The 18707-nt window shown below is 57.8% G+C and overlaps 1 protein-coding gene across 1 annotated transcript in view; it reads left to right on the top strand.

Annotated features, from left to right (window-relative positions):
• The window catches only part of DNAH1 (dynein axonemal heavy chain 1), a 73452-nt gene that overhangs the window by 43775 nt on the left and 10970 nt on the right, over positions 1 to 18707 (top strand). Inside the window, 24 exon segments of the mRNA XM_036267106.1 lie at positions 1251 to 1342; positions 1505 to 1659; positions 2764 to 2941; positions 3541 to 3611; positions 3613 to 3689; positions 3692 to 3957; positions 4045 to 4164; positions 4397 to 4555; positions 4714 to 4818; positions 5867 to 6007; positions 6120 to 6280; positions 6727 to 6884; positions 7724 to 7897; positions 8912 to 8950; positions 11436 to 11614; positions 12568 to 12798; positions 13157 to 13353; positions 13820 to 13955; positions 14860 to 15068; positions 15289 to 15460; positions 16185 to 16376; positions 16752 to 16862; positions 17823 to 18008; positions 18412 to 18603. Coding sequence (XP_036122999.1) covers positions 1251 to 1342; positions 1505 to 1659; positions 2764 to 2941; positions 3541 to 3611; positions 3613 to 3689; positions 3692 to 3957; positions 4045 to 4164; positions 4397 to 4555; positions 4714 to 4818; positions 5867 to 6007; positions 6120 to 6280; positions 6727 to 6884; positions 7724 to 7897; positions 8912 to 8950; positions 11436 to 11614; positions 12568 to 12798; positions 13157 to 13353; positions 13820 to 13955; positions 14860 to 15068; positions 15289 to 15460; positions 16185 to 16376; positions 16752 to 16862; positions 17823 to 18008; positions 18412 to 18603 — 3701 coding nt within the window.

The raw sequence follows: 18707 nt of genomic DNA, 5'->3' as shown, positions 1-18707 counted from the left end.
TCAGGGACCAAGACGGAGACCAGTATATATTTATTATTTCACAGCGAGGAAGCAGGTGGCATCCCCTCCCCAGACCTCATGCTGTAGCCTCTCCTCCCTTGTGAGAAGCAGTCCCAGCACTTGGGCCCCCCTTGGGGCTTGCTGTCCTCTGCCCCATGCATGACTGGGGCTTGATGCCATGCCTGGGGGAAGATGGTGAGCTGTGGCCTGTCCACCCCACCTCACCGCAGCCCACACCCCTCCCTTTGGAAGGAGGGCTCCACGCACAAACAAAGCATGCTGCTCCTGCCTGTGGGACTTGCTCATGTTCCTGGTGTCATGGGAGCATGTGGGCCCTTCCTGAGCTGGCTTGGTACAAAGCCAGCATGCAGCTGGAGGGGCTGGGGGGACACACCAAGCTCAATTAGACTTCCTATGAACCGACCCCCACGTCCCTGATGGAAACTGGGGGTCTCAGCGCTGCCATCATCTGGGCACACAGCTCTTGTCCCCACAGCCCCAGCTGGGTGCCCTCTCCTCCTCCCAGACCCTCCCAGGCGGTCCTTTGGGAAGCAGAATGATTCTCCTCCAGGAAGTCACACCGCCACCCTGACCACGTGGGGCCTTCCTCTGGGGCCTGACGTGCTCATGCTGCAAGCCTGTCCCGGGCCTCCACTGCTCCTTCCAGTGGCTCTGACACCACCTCCTGCCCGCCAGCCCCAGCAGGCTCATTGAGTGAAGCCGGGATCTTGGGTCAGCTTTGCCATCACTGGATGAGCCTTGTCCCTCTGACAAGGATCCCCGACCTGCAGTGCCACCACTGCCTCCTCTCCCACACACTCTCGTTTGCTACCGGCACGGCCTGGCTGTCCCCACAACCGGTCTCGGTCAGTTAAAGCTCCTGACTGACCCTCAGATTTTGTCTTTGGGATTTTGCCTTGTGTTGACCCGCACTGACTCAGGGCACTGCTCTCTACAGGCTGGGCAGTAGCTTTAGGGCCAGAGCTGATTGTGGGCCTGTGACAGCTGACACTGAGCAGGTCCATGTGGGAGTAAGAGTCCCGGTGGAGACCAGGAGTTCCTGTTCTCTGCCAGGCTCTGTGCTTAGGGCTTCCCTTGCCCCCGCCCATGAGGACTACGTGGCCTCATTTCACAGACGAGGAAACGGGCTCAGGGAGTGAGGTGACCATCTGAGGGCACACAGCCAGCTCGTGGCAGAGATGACCTAAGCCCACACTCTGACCCCTGGTGCCCCTACTGTGCCCCCTCAGGCTTCTTGACCAAGTGCATCCAGCTCTACGAGACCACGGTGGTGCGCCACGGCCTCATGCTCGTGGGGCCCACGGGCTCCGGCAAGAGCAACGTGAGTACAGTGGGCCCGAAGGTGCTTCAGCCTCAACAGGAGTCTTGATCCCCATTTGCACCTCTTGGTCTCGAGAACACCTCCTGCCCCCTGTGCCCACAGCCCACTCCAGTCCTCTCTCCGAGAGGCCAAGGGGCTCACTGTCGGTGCCTGTGTCCCCAGTGTTACAGAGTCCTGGCAGCTGCCATGACGTTGCTGAAAGGGCAGCCATGCATCAGCGGTGGTGTGTACGAGGCTGTCAGCTACTATGTGCTCAACCCCAAGTCCATCACGATGGGCCAGCTGTACGGGGAGTTTGACCTGCTCACCCATGAGTGGTGAGTGCCCCCTGACTCCGGACTCCTCTCCGGTGACAGCTCTGCTCCAAGAGCTCTGGAGGCTGGAGGCCCTGGGCCCCTCTCCTTCCTCTAACCCAGTGAAAGGTCTGAGGCCCAAAGCCTGGGGCTCTCCCCACCACTGCACTTCTTGGCCCAGTGACCTTCCTCGCCTCCCGGGCCTTGGTCCCCTCATCACAAAGTAGAGATTTTTTTTTTTAATGACACCATTACTGTGGAGAGGAGAAAATGACCTGGGCACATGAGAGATGCCTGGACGCTGTGGCACACAGCAAGTGCTCAGGGGACTTGTGTCATTGCTCACGAGGGGCTGCTGGTCCCCTCGGGGCTGTTCCCTGGAGGCGTGCATTCGAAAGGAAGTGAGCTGGGAGAATGGCAGCTGGGTTGGGACCCTCCCAACGTCAGAACCTAAGGGTTGTTTCCTCTGGGGAAATTCTGTATCTCCAAAGAAGCCTCCAGGCTCCTGCGGGGGTATTGGCTTGGCGTCAGTGTTCTGGACCCCGTGTGGGGTGGGCTCTGGAGGGGGAGTCACTGTCTTTCTGAGGCAGGCCTGGCCTGCTTCCCTCGTTTCTGGTGAAGGGTCTTACCCACATCCACTCCAGGCTCCTGTGTGGGTGGGTGGATGGAGGACCTGGAGATCAGACCAAAAAAATGTGCCCCGGCAGCCCCTCCCTGGTACTCGGTGCCTCTGAGATCTGAGCCTTCCTGACTCTGGCAGGAACTAGACACATCTCACAACCCATCGCCTGCTTTTTCTGCTGATCATCCCTCCTCCAGAACTGTGGGCCCCTATTTCTGCGGTTGTCTCCTCCCTTACTTCCCTTTTCTTTACCAGATGTCATCTTTTATCTTCTTTAATATAACTAGTGGGGATTCAGCAGAGTGAATATAAGTACTCATTTTCATGTTATACCAAAAAATCCTATTTTCCCTGTTAAATTTTTTAAACGAATGAAGAGATTGAAGAATGAAGAAAAAGAAACGCAGGCAGGGCAGGCAGCCTGGGGGGCAGGTTTCCTTGGGGCCGGCTGTGCTTGCACCTTGCCGGCCTGGCGCCTGCAGCCCTCCCCTCCCTGCTGGCTGCAGGACAGACGGGATTCTCTCCTCCCTCATCCGCACGGGGGCAGCCACGCCCAACGCCAACAAGAAGTGGTACATGTTCGATGGGCCAGTGGACGCCATCTGGATCGAGAACATGAACACGGTGCTGGATGACAACAAGAAGCTGTGCCTCAGCTCGGGGGAGATCATCAAGCTCACAGAGGTGCACCCGCCTGTCCACTCACCTGCTCTCCTCCGCAGCTGGGTGGGCCATACTGTGCCAGCCATATCGTGCCCCATCCACCCCTCCCCTCAGGCCACAGCTGCCTCTCAGGCCCTCCGAGCACCCTCCCTGTCCCTGAGCTCCTGCTCCTCAGCATGTCCTGACGGTGGCTAGGTGCTGCCCTTTCAGCAGACCCGCCTTCTTGGTGCTCTGGGCCCCGGGCTGGGACGACCCCCACCGCTCCCAGCCGATGCTGCCTCGTGCGTCTCAGCCCGCTTTGAGGCATGTGGGCCCAGTCTAGGTCACCGTTCTGGCAATGTGCCTAGAGTCTGGGGGCAGGTGGTACAGACCTGGCCATAGGGACGTCTTCCTGGTGTGTGAGGGGCACTTCTCAGAGGAGGGGGGTTATTACCTGGGAGTAAGGGCAGTTCACCTTGTCTGCACTGAGCCCATCTCTTGAGCCCTCCTGAGAACAGCTGGAGGTCAATGTGAAGGTGTGTCCATGTACACAGGTGCAGGCACGCAGCTCCCATCAAATTTCCCCAGGGCTCCTGGGACCCCCGCATGCCCTGACCTCAGGCTAGCCAGAGAGCTCCCAGGAATCTCTTGACTCATGTTCCTCCTCGGGACTCGAGGGAGGGCCACTTTGCCAGCTGAGGGCCAAGGGGTTCCCGTATTCCCACACCCCAGCTCTGTCCCTGGCCCACTGCTCCCACCTGCCCACAGCTACCGGATGAGCAACCCCTCCCCACGCCCTGCAGCCCTTTCCTGGCCCCGGGGTCTGGCAGCTGGCCCTCTCACACAGTTCATCTCGATGCCAGGAGATGACCATGATGTTTGAGGTGCAGGATCTGGCGGTGGCCTCTCCAGCCACAGTGTCCCGCTGTGGCATGGTGTACCTGGAGCCCAGCATCCTGGGGCTCATGCCCTTTGTCGAGTGCTGGCTGAAGAGGCTCCCTGCCTCATTCAAGCCCTACCAGGAGAACTTCATCACGCTCTTTGTCAATTTTTTGGAGGTAAGTAAGGCCACAGTCTGCCTGGCCCGGGTGTGACAGCAGGGCGCTGTGTCCACCAGCCACAGGAGCGGGTGCCATCCCCTACAGAAAGCCATCACTTTCCTGCGGGCTTCGGTGAAGGAGGTGATTGCCTCCACTGACAGCAACCTGACCATGAGTCTCCTCAAGCTGCTGGACTGCTTCTTCAAGCCCTTTGTGCCTAAAGAGGTGCGGCTCTGAGCAGCGGGCGGGCGGCCGGGCTGGCTGCGGGCCCTGCATCCCAAGTCCGCTTCCTGGGAGAGAGCTGGATCGGCTCACCGGGGTCACGGGAACGCCCCGGCCATTCTGCTGAGGACACAAGACCGCAGTGCAGACCAAGGGATGTCCCCCTCCTGCCAGCTTCCTCGGGTCACTCAGTACTATTCCCGCCTTCACCTGATGCGGTCCCTTCTGTCCCCAGGGCCTCAAGAAAATACCCCCCGAAAAGCTGAGCCGCATCCCCGAGCTGATTGAGCCCTGGTTCATCTTCTCCCTGATCTGGAGTGTGGGTGCCACAGGGGACAGTGTCGGCCGCAGCAGCTTCAGCCACTGGCTCAGGATCAGAATGAAGATAGAAAACGTGAGAGGGGGCAGCCGCCTGGCTGGGCTCCCAGGTCTGGGATGCGTGTGCTGAATGCTGGGTGTTCTGGGGCTGTGCCCTGGGCCAAGCCCCCAGCGACAAATAGCCACACCAAATCCTGGGCCTCACAACCTGGTTTTCCTCTTGGTTCCTTGCAGATTACCATGCTCTTCCCAGAGGAGGGGCTGGTGTTCGATTACAGGCTGGAGGACGCTGGCATCAGCAATACCAATGATGAGGAAGAGGAGGAGGAGGGCAAGCAGGTGACTGCAGGCCTGCCCTGCGGGGACAGGACAGGGAGGGCCCCACTGGGTGGTGACTGTCCTCTTTGGTGAAGAGTGACTAGAGAGAGGAGGCCATGTTGACAGCCACAGGTCTCAGGCTGGGGTTAGGTGCATCATCCCGTGACTCCTCACAGGCCCACAGGGTGGTTATTTCCCAAGCAAGGAGACTAAGTCTCAGAACAGTCACGCCCAGCTCGACGCAGGACTTGAACCTGCATCTGGAGACTGTTAGAGCACCTCCCTTCTCAACCACATGCACTGTCTCCTCTATTGTTGTTAAGTCCAGAATTGGCTGCCTCTGTTTTACTTAAAAGTCCCATTTGTCAGGGCCTGGGCTCCCCAAGAGTGGGAGAGCAAGTCCCCATGTCCTGCCCCAGTGTTCCCACCCCTCCTATCAGCCAGTGAGGACTCCATAGGCCTACCTCATTCAGAAAGAGGAAGGGGCAGAATGACATTTACAGAGATGGTCACAGTGCAGGGTCCTACTGGGAACCTCACAGGGCACATAGTCTAACGGTGAGAACTGTCCCCAGTGGGACATGCTGGTTTGATCATAGTGAGTATCCCCACCAAGGTCTACAAATTGGGTCAGGGCTGTGGGTAAAGGGATTAATGCTGGTGATGGTGTGGGAGACCAGGCCAGGTGACTTCTGAGTGTCCAGGAGATGCCAGCATCCCCACACTCTTGGGCAGCCTGAAACTAAACAGCAAAGACCTTTTCATTCTGAGTTGTCCAATTCCCAGAGCACCTCCTCCATGTAGAGACCTAGGGACTAGCAGTCCCTAGGGAGCTTCCCACTGGAGGCAGCTATGTGCAGGGCAGCCCCCATCCCTTGTGGTTTGTTCTGGAAGTCCCCCACCCAGGCAGAGGGCAGGGCACGGGGCTTCCTATTTCTGTCCGAAGCAGCCCTTCATCTGGGCCCTCTTGCCAAGTCCCAGCAGTGCAGCCCCTTGCCCTCCTGCTGCACCTTCCAGGGATGGGGTGGGGAGGGGTTCCGGTCCAGCCCTGAGCCACCTGTGTCTCCAGATCGCCTGGGTGAAGTGGATGGACTCTTCATCCCCATTTACCATGATGCCAGACACCAACTACTGCAACATCATCGTGCCCACCATGGATACCGTGCAGATGTCCTACCTGCTGGGCATGCTCCTCACCAACCACAAGCCCGTGAGTGTCCCGCCATGCCCCGCCACACCACACACCAAGGCCCAGGTCAGGGTGGCTGACTCCTGCCCTGCACTGTGGGTGAGCTCTGCCTACGTGACCCCCGCTCTCCCAGGTGCTGTGCATCGGCCCAACAGGCACAGGGAAGACCCTCACCATTTCTGACAAGCTCCTGAAGAACCTGCCGTTGGAGTTCATCAGCCACTTCCTCACCTTCTCAGCCCGCACCTCGGCCAACCAAACCCAGGACCTCATTGACAGCAAGCTGGACAAGAGGCAGGCACTCCTCGTTCCTTCCTAGGCTCCAGTACCCCGCCTGGCTGAGCCGCCTGCTGTCTCACCTCCCCACTAAATCATGCGCCTTTGCCAGAAAACTCCCGGCTTGGGGGAGGCTGCGGGGCTCCCTCAAAGACTGTTTGGAGCCTTCTCCTATCAGGAATTCCTATCGAGCCCGAGCCCTTCCCCGGGGGCTTGCCCTGGACTGGCACTTGGGCGGGGCCTGTTAGCCTTATGCCTGGGAGGCAAGACTCACCTTGCAGGAGACCAGACTTAGGGCAGCCAGGTGTGATGTCTCGGACACTCAGGATGGGACAAGGGACTGCTCAAGAGGTTCAGTAATTCAGACGAGGCTGAAGTTAGTGAGGGCTTTCCAGAAGCTGCCCCTGGATTCCCAGAACACCTGGTGCCCATGGGTGCTGGGCTCACACAGCCCCTCCTCATAGGAGGAAGGGTGTGTTTGGACCACCCCTGGGGCGTAACTTCATCTTCTTCATCGATGACCTGAACATGCCGGCCTTGGAGACGTATGGTGCCCAGCCCCCTATCGAGCTGTTGCGCCAGTGGATGGACCATGGGGGCTGGTATGACCGCAAGATCATCGGTGCGTGCCTGTGGCCCGGGGCAGCAGGGAGCAGGCAGGGTGTGCTGGGTAGAGCAGGGCACTCCTCCATCAGGCACTGTAGGCACATGGGACATAGTCCCTAGGCCTATGGGACTTTTAGAGGGTCCAAAGAAAGGTTTTATTTAAAAACATTTTTTTTCTTTGTTGGTTTTAGAGAGAGAGGAAGTGAGAGGGAGAGAGAGATAGAAACATTGATGAAAGAGAACATTGATTGACTGTCTCCTACATGCCCCCCACTGGGGATTCGGCCCACAACCTGGGCATGTGCCCTGCCCAGGAATCGAACCGGCAGCCTCTTGGTGCACAGGCTGATGCTCAACCACTGAGCCACACTGGCTGGGTAAAAGTTTTTATTTTAAAATCGGGGGAAATGAACTTTTAGCTCAAAGAAAAATTTAATGTATATTAATATATTTGTCTTTATACCAATACTATTGTAAATTATAATTTTTAATATTTTTTTTTTATCCTCACCCGAGGACACTTTTTTATTTTTTATTCAGATAGAGTGGGAGGGAGAGAGAGGAAAGGAGAGAGAGAAACATCGACGTGAAAGGGACACATCGAGTGGTTGCTACCCACACAACCCAACCAGGGCCGGGGACAAACTGCAACCGAGGTACGTGCCCTTAGTGGGACCCGAACCCGGGTCTCTCTGGACCGCAGGCCGATGCTCTAACCACTGAGCAAACTTGCCAGGGCATTTTTTAATTTTTTTAATGGAGGAGGAGGCCCATGAAGAGAAGTATCTAGGGCCCACAAGAGTCATGCTGCAGCCCTGGGCAGGGCCCTGTCCTGACTTCCTGCCCCCACTCCAGGAGCCTTCAAGAACCTGGTGGACATCAACTTTGTCTGTGCCATGGGCCCCCCAGGCGGAGGCAGGAATGCCATCACCCCACGACTGACACGCCACTTCAATCACCTGTCCTTCACTGAGATGGACGAGGTCAGCAAGAAGCGTATCTTCTCCACCATCCTGGGCAGTTGGATGGGTGAGCACGGGGCAGAGGTGGGGGAGTGCATGGCAAAGGTCCAGTAAGCAACACCAGACAGCTGGGCAGCTGCTGGAAAGTGGGGAGTGCTGAACCACTGACCTGGCTTCACCCCTTACTCAGCTGTGTTACCTTGGGCAAATTCATGACCCTCTCTGAGCTTCAGTTTCTTCATCTGTAAAATGGGTGATAATATTAGTACCCACCACCCCAAGTCCTGAAGGTTAAATAAGACATTGTATGTAGAGCATCCAGCATGAAACCTGGCAGGTGGTGACTGCTGATATACACATGTGTACACATGTGCATTTACCTGCATAAGTACCCACGTATCCGTTAGTACTTGCTCAGAAACGCTGGTGGAAGGATTTACTTTTGGAACTCAGGAAAAGCCATCAAGATAGAATGGACAGCCCTGGCCAGTGTGGCTCAGGGAACAGAGCATTGGCCCTCACAACAAAGGACCGTGGGTTCGATTCCCAGTCAAGGACACATACCTGGGTTGTCGGTTCAATCCCCAGCCTCAGTTGGGGTGCATGCGGGAGGAAACCCATGGATGTGTCTCTCACATCGATGTTTCTCTCTCTCTCTCCCCCTCCCTTCCATTCTCTAAAATTCAATGGATAAAATATCCTCAGGTGAGAATTAACAACAACAAGAAAAAGAATGGACAAAGTGGCCCTGATCCTTCTTGGGGCGTGAGGACAAGTCCACCCCAGCACAGAGTTTTCCCCTCCAGCCCTCCTAGCACACGCTCTGACCTGTGCACTCCACCTAGCACTGTGCCAGGTTATGCCTGCTGGGAGTCAAGCTTCCTCAGGCTCTTTCTCCTCTGGTTTTGCCTACCATGTCCCCCTGGTGCTACAGGCCAGATGTATCTACATGCCCAGCTTAGGGGCGTGGGCCACATTGCTCCAGGCAGGGGGGTTGGTGGCTACTCTGGGAGCCGTCAGCCAGGGTGGGCAGCAAAGAGCCCACGTAACTCCAAGCCTCATCTCTCTCAACCCCTCCTAGATGGACTCCTTGGAGAGAAAAGTCACCGGGACCCCGTGCGTAAGTACAGGCCCGGATGGGAGGGGACTCTGGCTCTGAATGAGCCTTGGGCTCCAGGCAGGTGTGGCTGAGGCAGGACCAGGGGCCACAGTGGACCATCCTCAGGCTCATGCGGGGACTGGGGACAGGTTAGCACTGGGGCTGACGGCCTTCCTGGGCTCACTCACCCCTCTTCTAGCGGTCGGTCCTTCAGTGCTTGGGTTAGTGTCTGGCCCGTAGTAGAAGCCAAGTAAATGTGAGTTAAGTGAATGAATAAAGGAATCCAACAATCTCTACCCTGTCTGAGGAAGCAGAGGCTCCAAAGAGAGCAGCCTGTCCAAAGAGTGGGCCTGGACTTGAGGGGGTGGGACCCGCAGCGGGGGGTGGGCAGCCCTCGTGAAGCAGTCTGTCGGTCATTGCAGCAGGGCTATGGACACGCCAGAGCTCTCTCTCCACCTCGTGTGCCACCTCTTCTCCCCGTCAGCCGAGAGAGGCTATCAGGAGACAGCCCTCTCTAGTCCTCCACACCCGCTGCTTCCCTGCACCCAGGCCTCCCTCAGGACCCTCTCCTATTTGGGCAATGAACGTCCCTACTTCCTGGTGAGGCCAAGCCCCCCTCTCAGACCCGAATCCCACCCCCTGCTGTCTGCTTGAAGATGTGGCTCCGCCTGCACCCTCCACACCAGTGGTGCTCGTGCAAACTGTCTTGGTTACTTTCATCTTAACAACAGACACGAAAGCACTTCTCTCGGCCCCTCCCCACTTCCCCGGGGCCATCGCTCCATCTCTGTGCTCACTGTGCTCACCTGGACAGAAAACCCCTCCGAAGCGCTGTCTCCTCCCACTGTCCCTTGAGCCCCACACTGCCCTAGGAGTGCTCTTGTCACCCGCGGCCTCGTGTGGCCAGACCAAAGGTCAGCTCTTGGTCTTTACCTGCCCTGGTTGTCGGCAGCCTTGGCCTCTCCTTCTCTCCGGCCACCTCTTCCTAGACTGATGGGGGCTCGCTCTCCAGCCTCTTCTCCCTCTGACCAGGTGTCCCCAGGCATCCCTCCCGCCCCAGCAACAAAACCCATCCTCGTCAGCCCAGGCCTCTCCCCAAAGCCCTGACCCAGGCTCCTCCCACGTCCACCACGTCAGACTGAGCCTGTCGGACCCAGGCCCCTCCTCTCAGGTGATGGCAGCTGTCCTTCCAGGCGCCCAGGACAAGAGCCTTAGCGTCATCCAGCCTCCTCTCTCACTCACTCACATCTTCAGGAGATCCTGCTGACTGTCCCTCCGGAAGCCACCCAGCCACAGCCCACCCTCACTCACCCAGCCCTAGCAGCAGCCCTCTCCCTGGTACCCCTGCTTCTCCTTCACCCTGCATCCATCTGTCTGTCTTCTGTCCACCCATCCTCCACTTGTAGCCAGAACTCCTGCTTCTCCTTCACCCTGCATCCATCTGTCTGTCTTCTGTCCACCCATCCTCCACTTGTAGCCAGAGGGACCCATTCAAACACTAAATCAGACCATATCCTCTCTCTCTCTCTCTCTCTCTCTCTTTCTCTCTCTCTCTCTCTCTCTCATGCCCCAACCTCCAACAGTAGCAAGCAAAACCACCTTATTGGTCCCTGTGCCCTCACTTCCTCCTGCTGGTCCTTAACACCCAGGTGTGCCCACCTCAGGGCCTTCGCCCTCCAAGTCCCCTCTCTGGAGAGGCCCCTCCTCCACGAGGCCTGTCGGAATCCCGACCTGGCTCTCCCTGACCTCTCCTGCTACCAGTCTCTCCATGGCACTTTCCGTCCCGTTCCCTGTCCGCCTGCACGTGGTCTGTCAGTCTGTCTCCCCACAAGCATGTTCACGTGTTGAGGTGAGGCATGTCTGTGCCCAGGACCAGAACAGCACCGGCGTGTGCAGAAGAGCCCCATCTGGAGCTCGGGAGCCCTCCTACCCTTCTGTACTTTTTCCCAATCCTGGGGGCTCCCTCTGCCCCAAGTTCCTGCTGACAGACTGTGGTTTCCAGCAAAGAACTGGTAGTTTTCAAAGAGCAAGCAAATAGGTTGTTAGTGGTGAAGAGGCAGGCTGGAGGCTGCAGCAGCTCCGAGGTGAGCCTGAGGGTCAGGGCTGAGCGCCAGCCCCCGCACTCACCGTGAAGTCCTGAGCCCACGGGGACCACGTGGCCCTCCCCACACGTGGCTCAGAACTGGCATGTCAGGTCTGGGAGTCACAGCTCACCAGCACTGAATGCAGACCAGTGCCCCAGTGCACAGGCTGTTAGTGACAAGGATGCAAAAGGGGGACACTCGGAGCAGGAGCCTCCTCTCCCTGAGGGAGGGGGGGCATCAGGAAGGCCTGGTGGAGGAGACCACATCTGAGAGAGGCAGAAGGGTAGGTAGAGTCCAAGTATGCTGCCTGAAGAAGGGGTGTCGGTGAGAACACAGCACCAGCAAGGGCAGAGGCTAGGACCTTCAGAGGCTGCACAGGGAGCTCCTGCCTGTGTGACCCAGGCCCACTCCTATTCCCACAGCCGGGGCCCCCAACATCGTCCACTTCGCGGATCCCCTCGTGGAAGCTACCATCATGGTGTACGCCACCATCACCTCCCAGCTGCTGCCCACCCCAGCCAAGTCCCACTACACCTTCAACCTGAGGGACCTCTCCAAGGTCTTCCAGGGCATCCTCATGGCTGACCCAGCCAGGGTTGAGGTGAGGATCAGGCAGGCCCCTCCCCAGAGTCCAGTAGAGAAGTGCCCGCTCTGCCCGCTCTGCCCTCAGCCCCCCAGTCTCAGGCCTCCCTGCCCAAACTCCCCATCCTGGGTGGGGCCAGGCCCCAGGAGCGCTTCCTTTGTGCGGCTGAGCTCCGTCTCACAGGTCAAGCCCAGCAGCAGTGATGGGGCCACACAGAAGAGGGAGCCAGGGCGGGGCCAGGCAGAGAGGCCCTGGTGTGAGAAGACTTGTGGGGAGCAGGGAGTACAGTGGGGAGCAGGGTGTCAGGTGTACTGGACAGGCTGCCGGGGGCACAGCGTCCTGAAGGAGCCAGGGCGCCAGGGGCAGGTGGGGAACACATCTGTGAAATGGAGAATTGACCGGTGAGAGTGTGTGGAGCCTGGGACCAGGGGGAGAGAGCGAGCAAGACAGAAGCGCCCTGGCCCTGCCAAGCTATAGCCAAAGGAGTTGAGAGAAGAGCCTGGGGCTTCCTGAGGGTGGTCTAGTCACCCAGGGGAGGCAGGGAAGCTGGGATGGAAGTGGCAGCAGAGAGATGGGGGCAGAGTCAGAGGATCCGATCAGTGGCATTTGCTAAGTGGTTAGATGTGAGGTACTGTGAAGGTGTAAATCGAATCAGGCATTCCTCCCAGGCTGAGAGTTTGGGGAGCCATGGGAGCCATTAGAGAGGAGCAGCCATGACGGGCTAATGGAGCTAGATGCCCAGCAGGCACTGGGCTGAGCTGGGGGTGGGGCGGCCTGGGCAGCACTCTGCAGGACTCAGCCCTGTCGGTCAGCTGGTGCACCTTCAGGCCGCCCCTGCAATGGCCCTTGCTTGGGCTCAGTGGTAGCCAGGCCCAAGAGCTGCTACTCCCACACCCTCCCACTCCTGGTACTTTGAAAGGTGGCTAAGGACCCAGGGCTGAGGGTGGGCACTGACGCTGAGGTGGCCTCAGGACAAAGTGCAGCTGCTGCGACTGTGGTACCATGAGAACTGCCGTGTGTTCCGTGACCGCCTGGTGAACGAGGAGGACCGCACCTGGTTCGACAAGCTCCTTGAGGGCCACATGGAGAAATGGGAGGTAGCCTTCAGTAAGGTTTGCCCCTTTCAGCCCCTCCTTTATGGGGACTTCATGTCACCAGGCTCTGACGTCAAGTCCTACGAGCTCATCACCAGCGAGAAGAAGGTAAGAAGCCTACTCCTGGTGGGGGCCTCTTCACTCTACACCCCTGGGACCTAAGCCCTCTGCAGCCACTGGTAACAGACTGAGCGTCAGGACACTGGGCTAGAAGTCCGGTTCTGGGACTTCAGGCCAGTATTTGCCTCTCTGAGTCCCGTTTCCTCACCTGTCGAATAGGTACAGTTGGTCCCACTTGACCCATCTCTAAGGACAAGTATATGGTTCAGGCAGACTTGGCTTCTTAAAACCCAATACCCTTCCCATGCACAGCAGAGCAGGGCAGGCTATGGGAAGGGGTGCACCTCCCCTCAGGGGTGCAGGTGCACAGGCACAGAGGGAGGACCAGTTCTCCCCATCCCCCCAGATGATGCAGGTGATTGCGGAATACATGGAGGACTACAACCAGATCAACACAGCCAAGCTGAAGCTGGTCCTCTTCATGGACGCCCTGAGCCACATCTGCCGCATCAGCCGCACCCTGCGCCAGGCGTTGGGCAATGCGCTCCTGCTGGGCGTGGGCGGCAGCGGCCGCAGCTCCCTCACGCGGCTCACCTCGCACATGTGAGGGTCCCAGGCTGGTGGGCAGCTGGTGGCAAACTGTGGGTTCCTTCCATGTCCTTCCACAGTGCTGGGAACGCAGGGCAGCCCCAAGCCAGCCCCTCTCAGCCCATGGGCTTCTGGAAGGACTAGCAATGGGATCTGGGGTACAAGGAGAGGCAGCAGCAGTGCCCTGTGCTGCTGTGGGAAGGGGGTGTACATGTACTCATCCAGGAGGGGTTCATAGAGGTGGTAGCCATGGGCTTGCTCTCAGAATCAGAGCTGGGAGGGTGGAAGAGAAAGGCATTTCAGGTCTAGGGAACAGCTCAAACGAAGGTCTGGAGGCAAGAGGCAGGTCAGGGTCTGAAGAGTCTGCAGATGTGCTCAGAGTGGGAGCAAGTCCCCGCATGGCTGGGGTGGGGCATGGACACCTACTAACCCCTCCGCACTTGCCCAAGCTTTATCACACCGCTTTCCAACTCATCTCCAGGGCCGAGTATGAGTGCTTCCAGATTGAGCTATCCAAGAGCTATGGCATGACTGAGTGGCGAGAAGATGTCAAGAAGGTCTTGCTCAAGGCTGGCCTACAAAACCTGCCCATCACCTTTCTGTTCTCGGACACCCAGGTGCCACCACCTGGGTCAGGCAGGGTCCAGGGTGGGCGGGTATAACCCCATTCAATGTGACATTTTGGAAGGTGGTCAGTCCTTTATGCCCAAGTCACTGTCAGTGGGGTGGATCTTAGGAGGGATGGTCAGGAACTGGGGGAGCCACAGGTGGGTGGGTCAGGCGCATGGGGCATAGATCATTACTACACCCCAAATGTGCAGAAGGCCCTTGGCACTATAGCTGACCACAAGCAGTACCCTCTCACTGGCCAACAGCTTCCCGCTTCAAGGGCCAACCAACTTGGGGCCAACCAACTTGTGCCCAAAGTGCTGTGCCCATGGTTCCCCCAGGGGCTGCTCCCCCTGGAGCTCCCTGGGCATGAGGTCTCTCTCCACGACTCTGAGAGGAGAGGCTGTTGCTCTGGGGCCTCGAGGCAAATAGAGCAGAGATTAAACCTGCTGGTGGTCAGGGTTGGACCATGGCTAAATCCCTGGGATGTGCCCCACCCTGACCAGGGCCCCTCTGCTCCTGCCCCTGGGCTCCCTGCACAGAGTCAGCCAAGGTAGAGTGCCCTCTGGCACTGGCCAGGCCCTGGCCATACGAGTTGGGCAAGGACCCATTTCTGCCTGTGGCCTGGTTTCTCCCTGTGAATAAACGGAGGCATGGAGAGGCCGGAACAGTGAAGAGGGAGATGCCAGGCCCTTCCACAGCACAATGGTGATGTTCAGGGTCCCTGCCACAGAGCAGGCCTGGGTGTGAGACCTAGACCACGACTTGTGAGGTCACTTATATGACCCTAGGCTTCTCTGAGACAGGCGGTGGCAGACGGGGCTGTTGTGAAGGTCCAGTTAGACTGTGGTTGTGGAGTCCAACACCCAGGAGCCATCTTCAAGGCTGTTTCTCCACCCCATCCCTCCTTAGATCAAGAATGAGTCCTTCCTGGAGGACATCAACAACATCCTGAACTCGGGTGACATTCCCAACCTCTATACCCTGGACGAGCAAGACCAGATTGTCAACACCATGCGGCCCTCTGTCCAGGAGCAGGGCCTTATGCCCACCAAGGCCAACCTCATGGCTGCCTACACAGGGCGCGTGCGCAGCAACATCCACATGGTGCTGTGCATGAGGTACAGGAGCCCCCACAGCCACACGGACAGCAGGGTTGGGCAGGGTGTACTGGGCCACCATAAGGAGAACGGCCTGGGTCTTGCCACCATGCCACTGGGCCCCGGCTACTGTGTGTTGCCTCCGGCTGCCGTGCCACAGGGCTCTGGAAGGGCCCTGGGTCCTGGGTTTCTGGGGCTGTAAGTCAGTGTCTCGGCCTCATTTGGACTCCTGGCCCTCCAGCCCCATCGGAGAGGTTTTCCGAGCTCGCCTGAGGCAGTTCCCGTCCCTAGTCAACTGCTGTACCATCGACTGGTTTAACGAGTGGCCAGCAGAGGCCCTAGAGTCTGTGGCCACCACATTTCTAAATGAAATCCCAGAACTGGAAGCCACCTCTGAAGTCATTGAAGGACTAGTAAGTGTCTTGGTTAGAAACAAGCTATCAGGGGGAAATGGTTAGGTTTGGGCTTGGGGGTCACCAAGGCCTGCGTGAGAGTCCTGGTAAGACTTTAAGTAAACAGCTTTACCTATCTAAGCCTCGGTTTCTTCATCTGTGTAGTGGGAGTGCCACAGGGTCATCATAGTGATGCAGGAGGTTAGGCACACAGTCACGGTCACTGTCTATCTTATTCCCTGAGGGCTCTGTGGCAGCTTCCTTCAAAGAACTTCCTGTCACAACCTGGAGACCACAGATTAGGGGCTAGAATTGTCTGATCCCACCTGAGAGAGTGAGGGTCACCTGGGGGCCAAGAGCTAGGGTGAGTCCATTTCCCATTTCCCTTCAACTATGCTGAAGCCTTGGGCCCTCCCGTACCTCAGATCCAGTCTAAGGGGGGACTTCACCTTAGGGCTCTCAAAGAAAGGCAGGCTATGGGGGCTGTGACTGGGCCAAGAGCTGGGTCCACATTCCAAGCCAGCTCTGCTTTGAACAAATCCCTTAGCTTCTCTGGGTCATGCAGAAGAGGTGACCTTGTCCTTGAGGTTGTGAGTTCATAGGAGAGAGTAAGTGTGAAGGGCGTCGAGGTTCCTGCACATGGCTCCCTTCTCAGGACCAGGCTGAGGGGGCTTCGAGGACACCCTGGTATCCTCTCTTTGCTGGGGCTGCACAAGGCTTCCATCAGTGGTCCCCAACCCCACAGATTCAGGTCTGCGTGCATATTCACCAGTCAGTGGCCAAGAAGTGTGTCGAGTACCTGGCCGAGCTGGCCCGCTACAACTACGTGACCCCCAAGAGCTACCTGGAGCTGCTCAATATTTTCTCCATCCTCATTGGGCAGAAGAAACAAGAGCTTAAAACGGGCAAGAACCGCATGAAGAGTGGCCTCGACAAGGTGAGCTGGGGTGGGGCTGTGGGCAGCGGCAGCTGCGTGGTTCTGCCTGCTCCACCTCAGCCCTGCTCCGGGCAGCTCAGCCCAGCCTTTCAGTTGGCAGCAGTGTTTCAATGGGTGGCTTCCCTCTTCATCGAAAGAGCACAAGCTGCCAGCCCAAAGGCAAGGCCAAAGCAGATTCCTCCAGATTCTCAGGGGACTACTCCCTTCCTCGGGTCCACTGGGCAACCTGGGGGCCACTGAAGTTGCCAGCCATAGCCTCTCACTCATGAGTGAGGAGAGCCCTGCAGGGCCCTCTCTCCAGCCCCCTCCAGACCTGACTTTCTCTCCAGCCCCCTGTCACACTTGTTTTCTTTTCTGTGACCCCCGTACCCTCAGCTGCTACGAACTTCCGAGGATGTGGCCAAGATGCAGGAGGAGCTGGAGATTATGCGCCCTCTGCTGGAGGAGGCTGCCAAGGACACCACGCTCACCATGGAGCAGATCAAGGTGAAGGGTGTTCCCAACAGTCCCTGAGGTCTGACCATGTCTGCGGAAGCTCCACATCCCCGTGCAACGGCAAGATTGCTAGCTGCCTGCCCCCTACAGGTTGCTTAGCATGTCTGTGCCATTTCCTCATTCAGTGGTCATTTGTTGTTCAACAAATGCTTGGTCAGAGCCTATTCTATGCCAAATACTGCACTGGGAAGGGGATACAGTGGAGAGTAAGACAAACAAATCCAAGCCCCAATAATTACAACATGGACATGCAGAGTTTGCCTAGTCTCTCTCTGAGATCCTCTGAGCTCCACCTGCTGCAGACATTGCAGATTTGCATATTCTTTTTTATTATTATTATAATTTTTAGAGAGAGAGGAAGAGGGAAAGTTAGAAACATCAATGAGAGAGAACATCGACTGGCCGCCTCCTGCATGCCCTCCACTGGGGATCAGGCCCACAACCTGGGCATGTGCCCTGACTGGAAATTGAATTGGCGACCTCCTGCTGCATAGGTCGATGCTCAGTCATTGAGCCACACCAGCCGGGTAGATTTACATATTCATTATGACAGCTTTCCTGCAGAAGTAGTCCTGCTCTACAAAGTCGGTGTATTGAAACTTTCTCCAGCAGATGGAAAGACAAGGACTTGTGGGAGGAGCGCCTTTCTCTGTCTTACATGGAGGTGCCCTGTGGGCTTAGGGGGCCCTGCCCCATAGGGCAATTGTGCTCAAGCGTGTAAAGCTGGAGCCCCATGCCAGGCCCACAGTAAGCACTCAGGATTGGAAGGGGCTCTTAGCATTCCAGATCTCCAAGGCCTGTCACAGCTAAGAGTCCTTGGTGGATGGGGCATCCCAGCCCTCATTTTCTTCCACCTGAGAAGGCTGAGAGACAAAGAAGAGAAAGGGGAGGAGGGCACACCTCTTCCTGACACTAGCCACCAGCTGCTCCCTCCCTGCCTCCGGTCCTCAGTTAGACACGACCCTCGCTGAGGATACCCGGAAATCAGTGCAGGCAGAGGAGATCAAGGCCAATGAGAAGGCCAGGAAGGCACAAGCTATTGCTGATGATGCCCAGAAGGACCTGGATGAGGCACTGCCTGCCCTGGATGCAGCCCTGGCCAGCCTGCGCAACCTCAACAAAAGTGATGTGACCGAGGTAGGCAGCCAGGCTTCTCCCAGAGCTCTCCTTTGCACTTCTTCCTGGTGCCTTTTGGGTCCTGGCACCCAGGCCCTCTCTCTACACATCCCTTGGGGGTCATGTGCCAAGAGGTGAGGGCAGAACTAGGGCTTGAACCCAGCCACGTGCCCTTATCTCCTTGTACCAGCCCCAGGGCCCAGCAGGTGCATGGGAGGTCTTGGGCCCTGAGATGAGCATCCAGGATTTTGTGGCCAGGCCTGGCACGTGGAGCAGTGGGCCAACCTCAAGGTCTCCAGGCATGCCCTTCATCTGTGGTGGTAGAGACTTGGTTGGTAAGGCCCACCCTGTCTGGCAGCTGTCCCTACCCAGGGGTACACTCAGTGATGGATTTCTCCTTCTCGACTCTTGGCCTGGCCCACAGGTGCGTGCCATGCAACGGCCGCCCCCAGGTGTGAAGCTGGTCATAGAAGCTGTGTGCATCCTGAAGGGCATCAAGCCCAAGAAGGTTCCCGGAGAGAAGCCTGGCTCCAAGGTAGATGACTACTGGGAGCCTGGCAAGGGGCTGCTGCAGGACCCCGGCCGCTTCCTCGAGGGCCTCTTCAAGTTTGACAAGGTGAGCACGCCCGCCAGTGAGTGAGGGCTGCCCAGCTGGGCAGGAGAGCAGGGAGAGGAGCCTGCCCACCACAGCACTGGGGTCTCTGCCCTGTGTCCCTAACC

Source organism: Molossus molossus, unplaced genomic scaffold (genome assembly GCF_014108415.1).
Source record: "Molossus molossus isolate mMolMol1 unplaced genomic scaffold, mMolMol1.p scaffold_m16_p_18, whole genome shotgun sequence".
NCBI classification, from domain to species: domain Eukaryota; kingdom Metazoa; phylum Chordata; class Mammalia; order Chiroptera; family Molossidae; genus Molossus; species Molossus molossus.
This window is presented reverse-complemented; position numbering and strand designations above follow the sequence as displayed.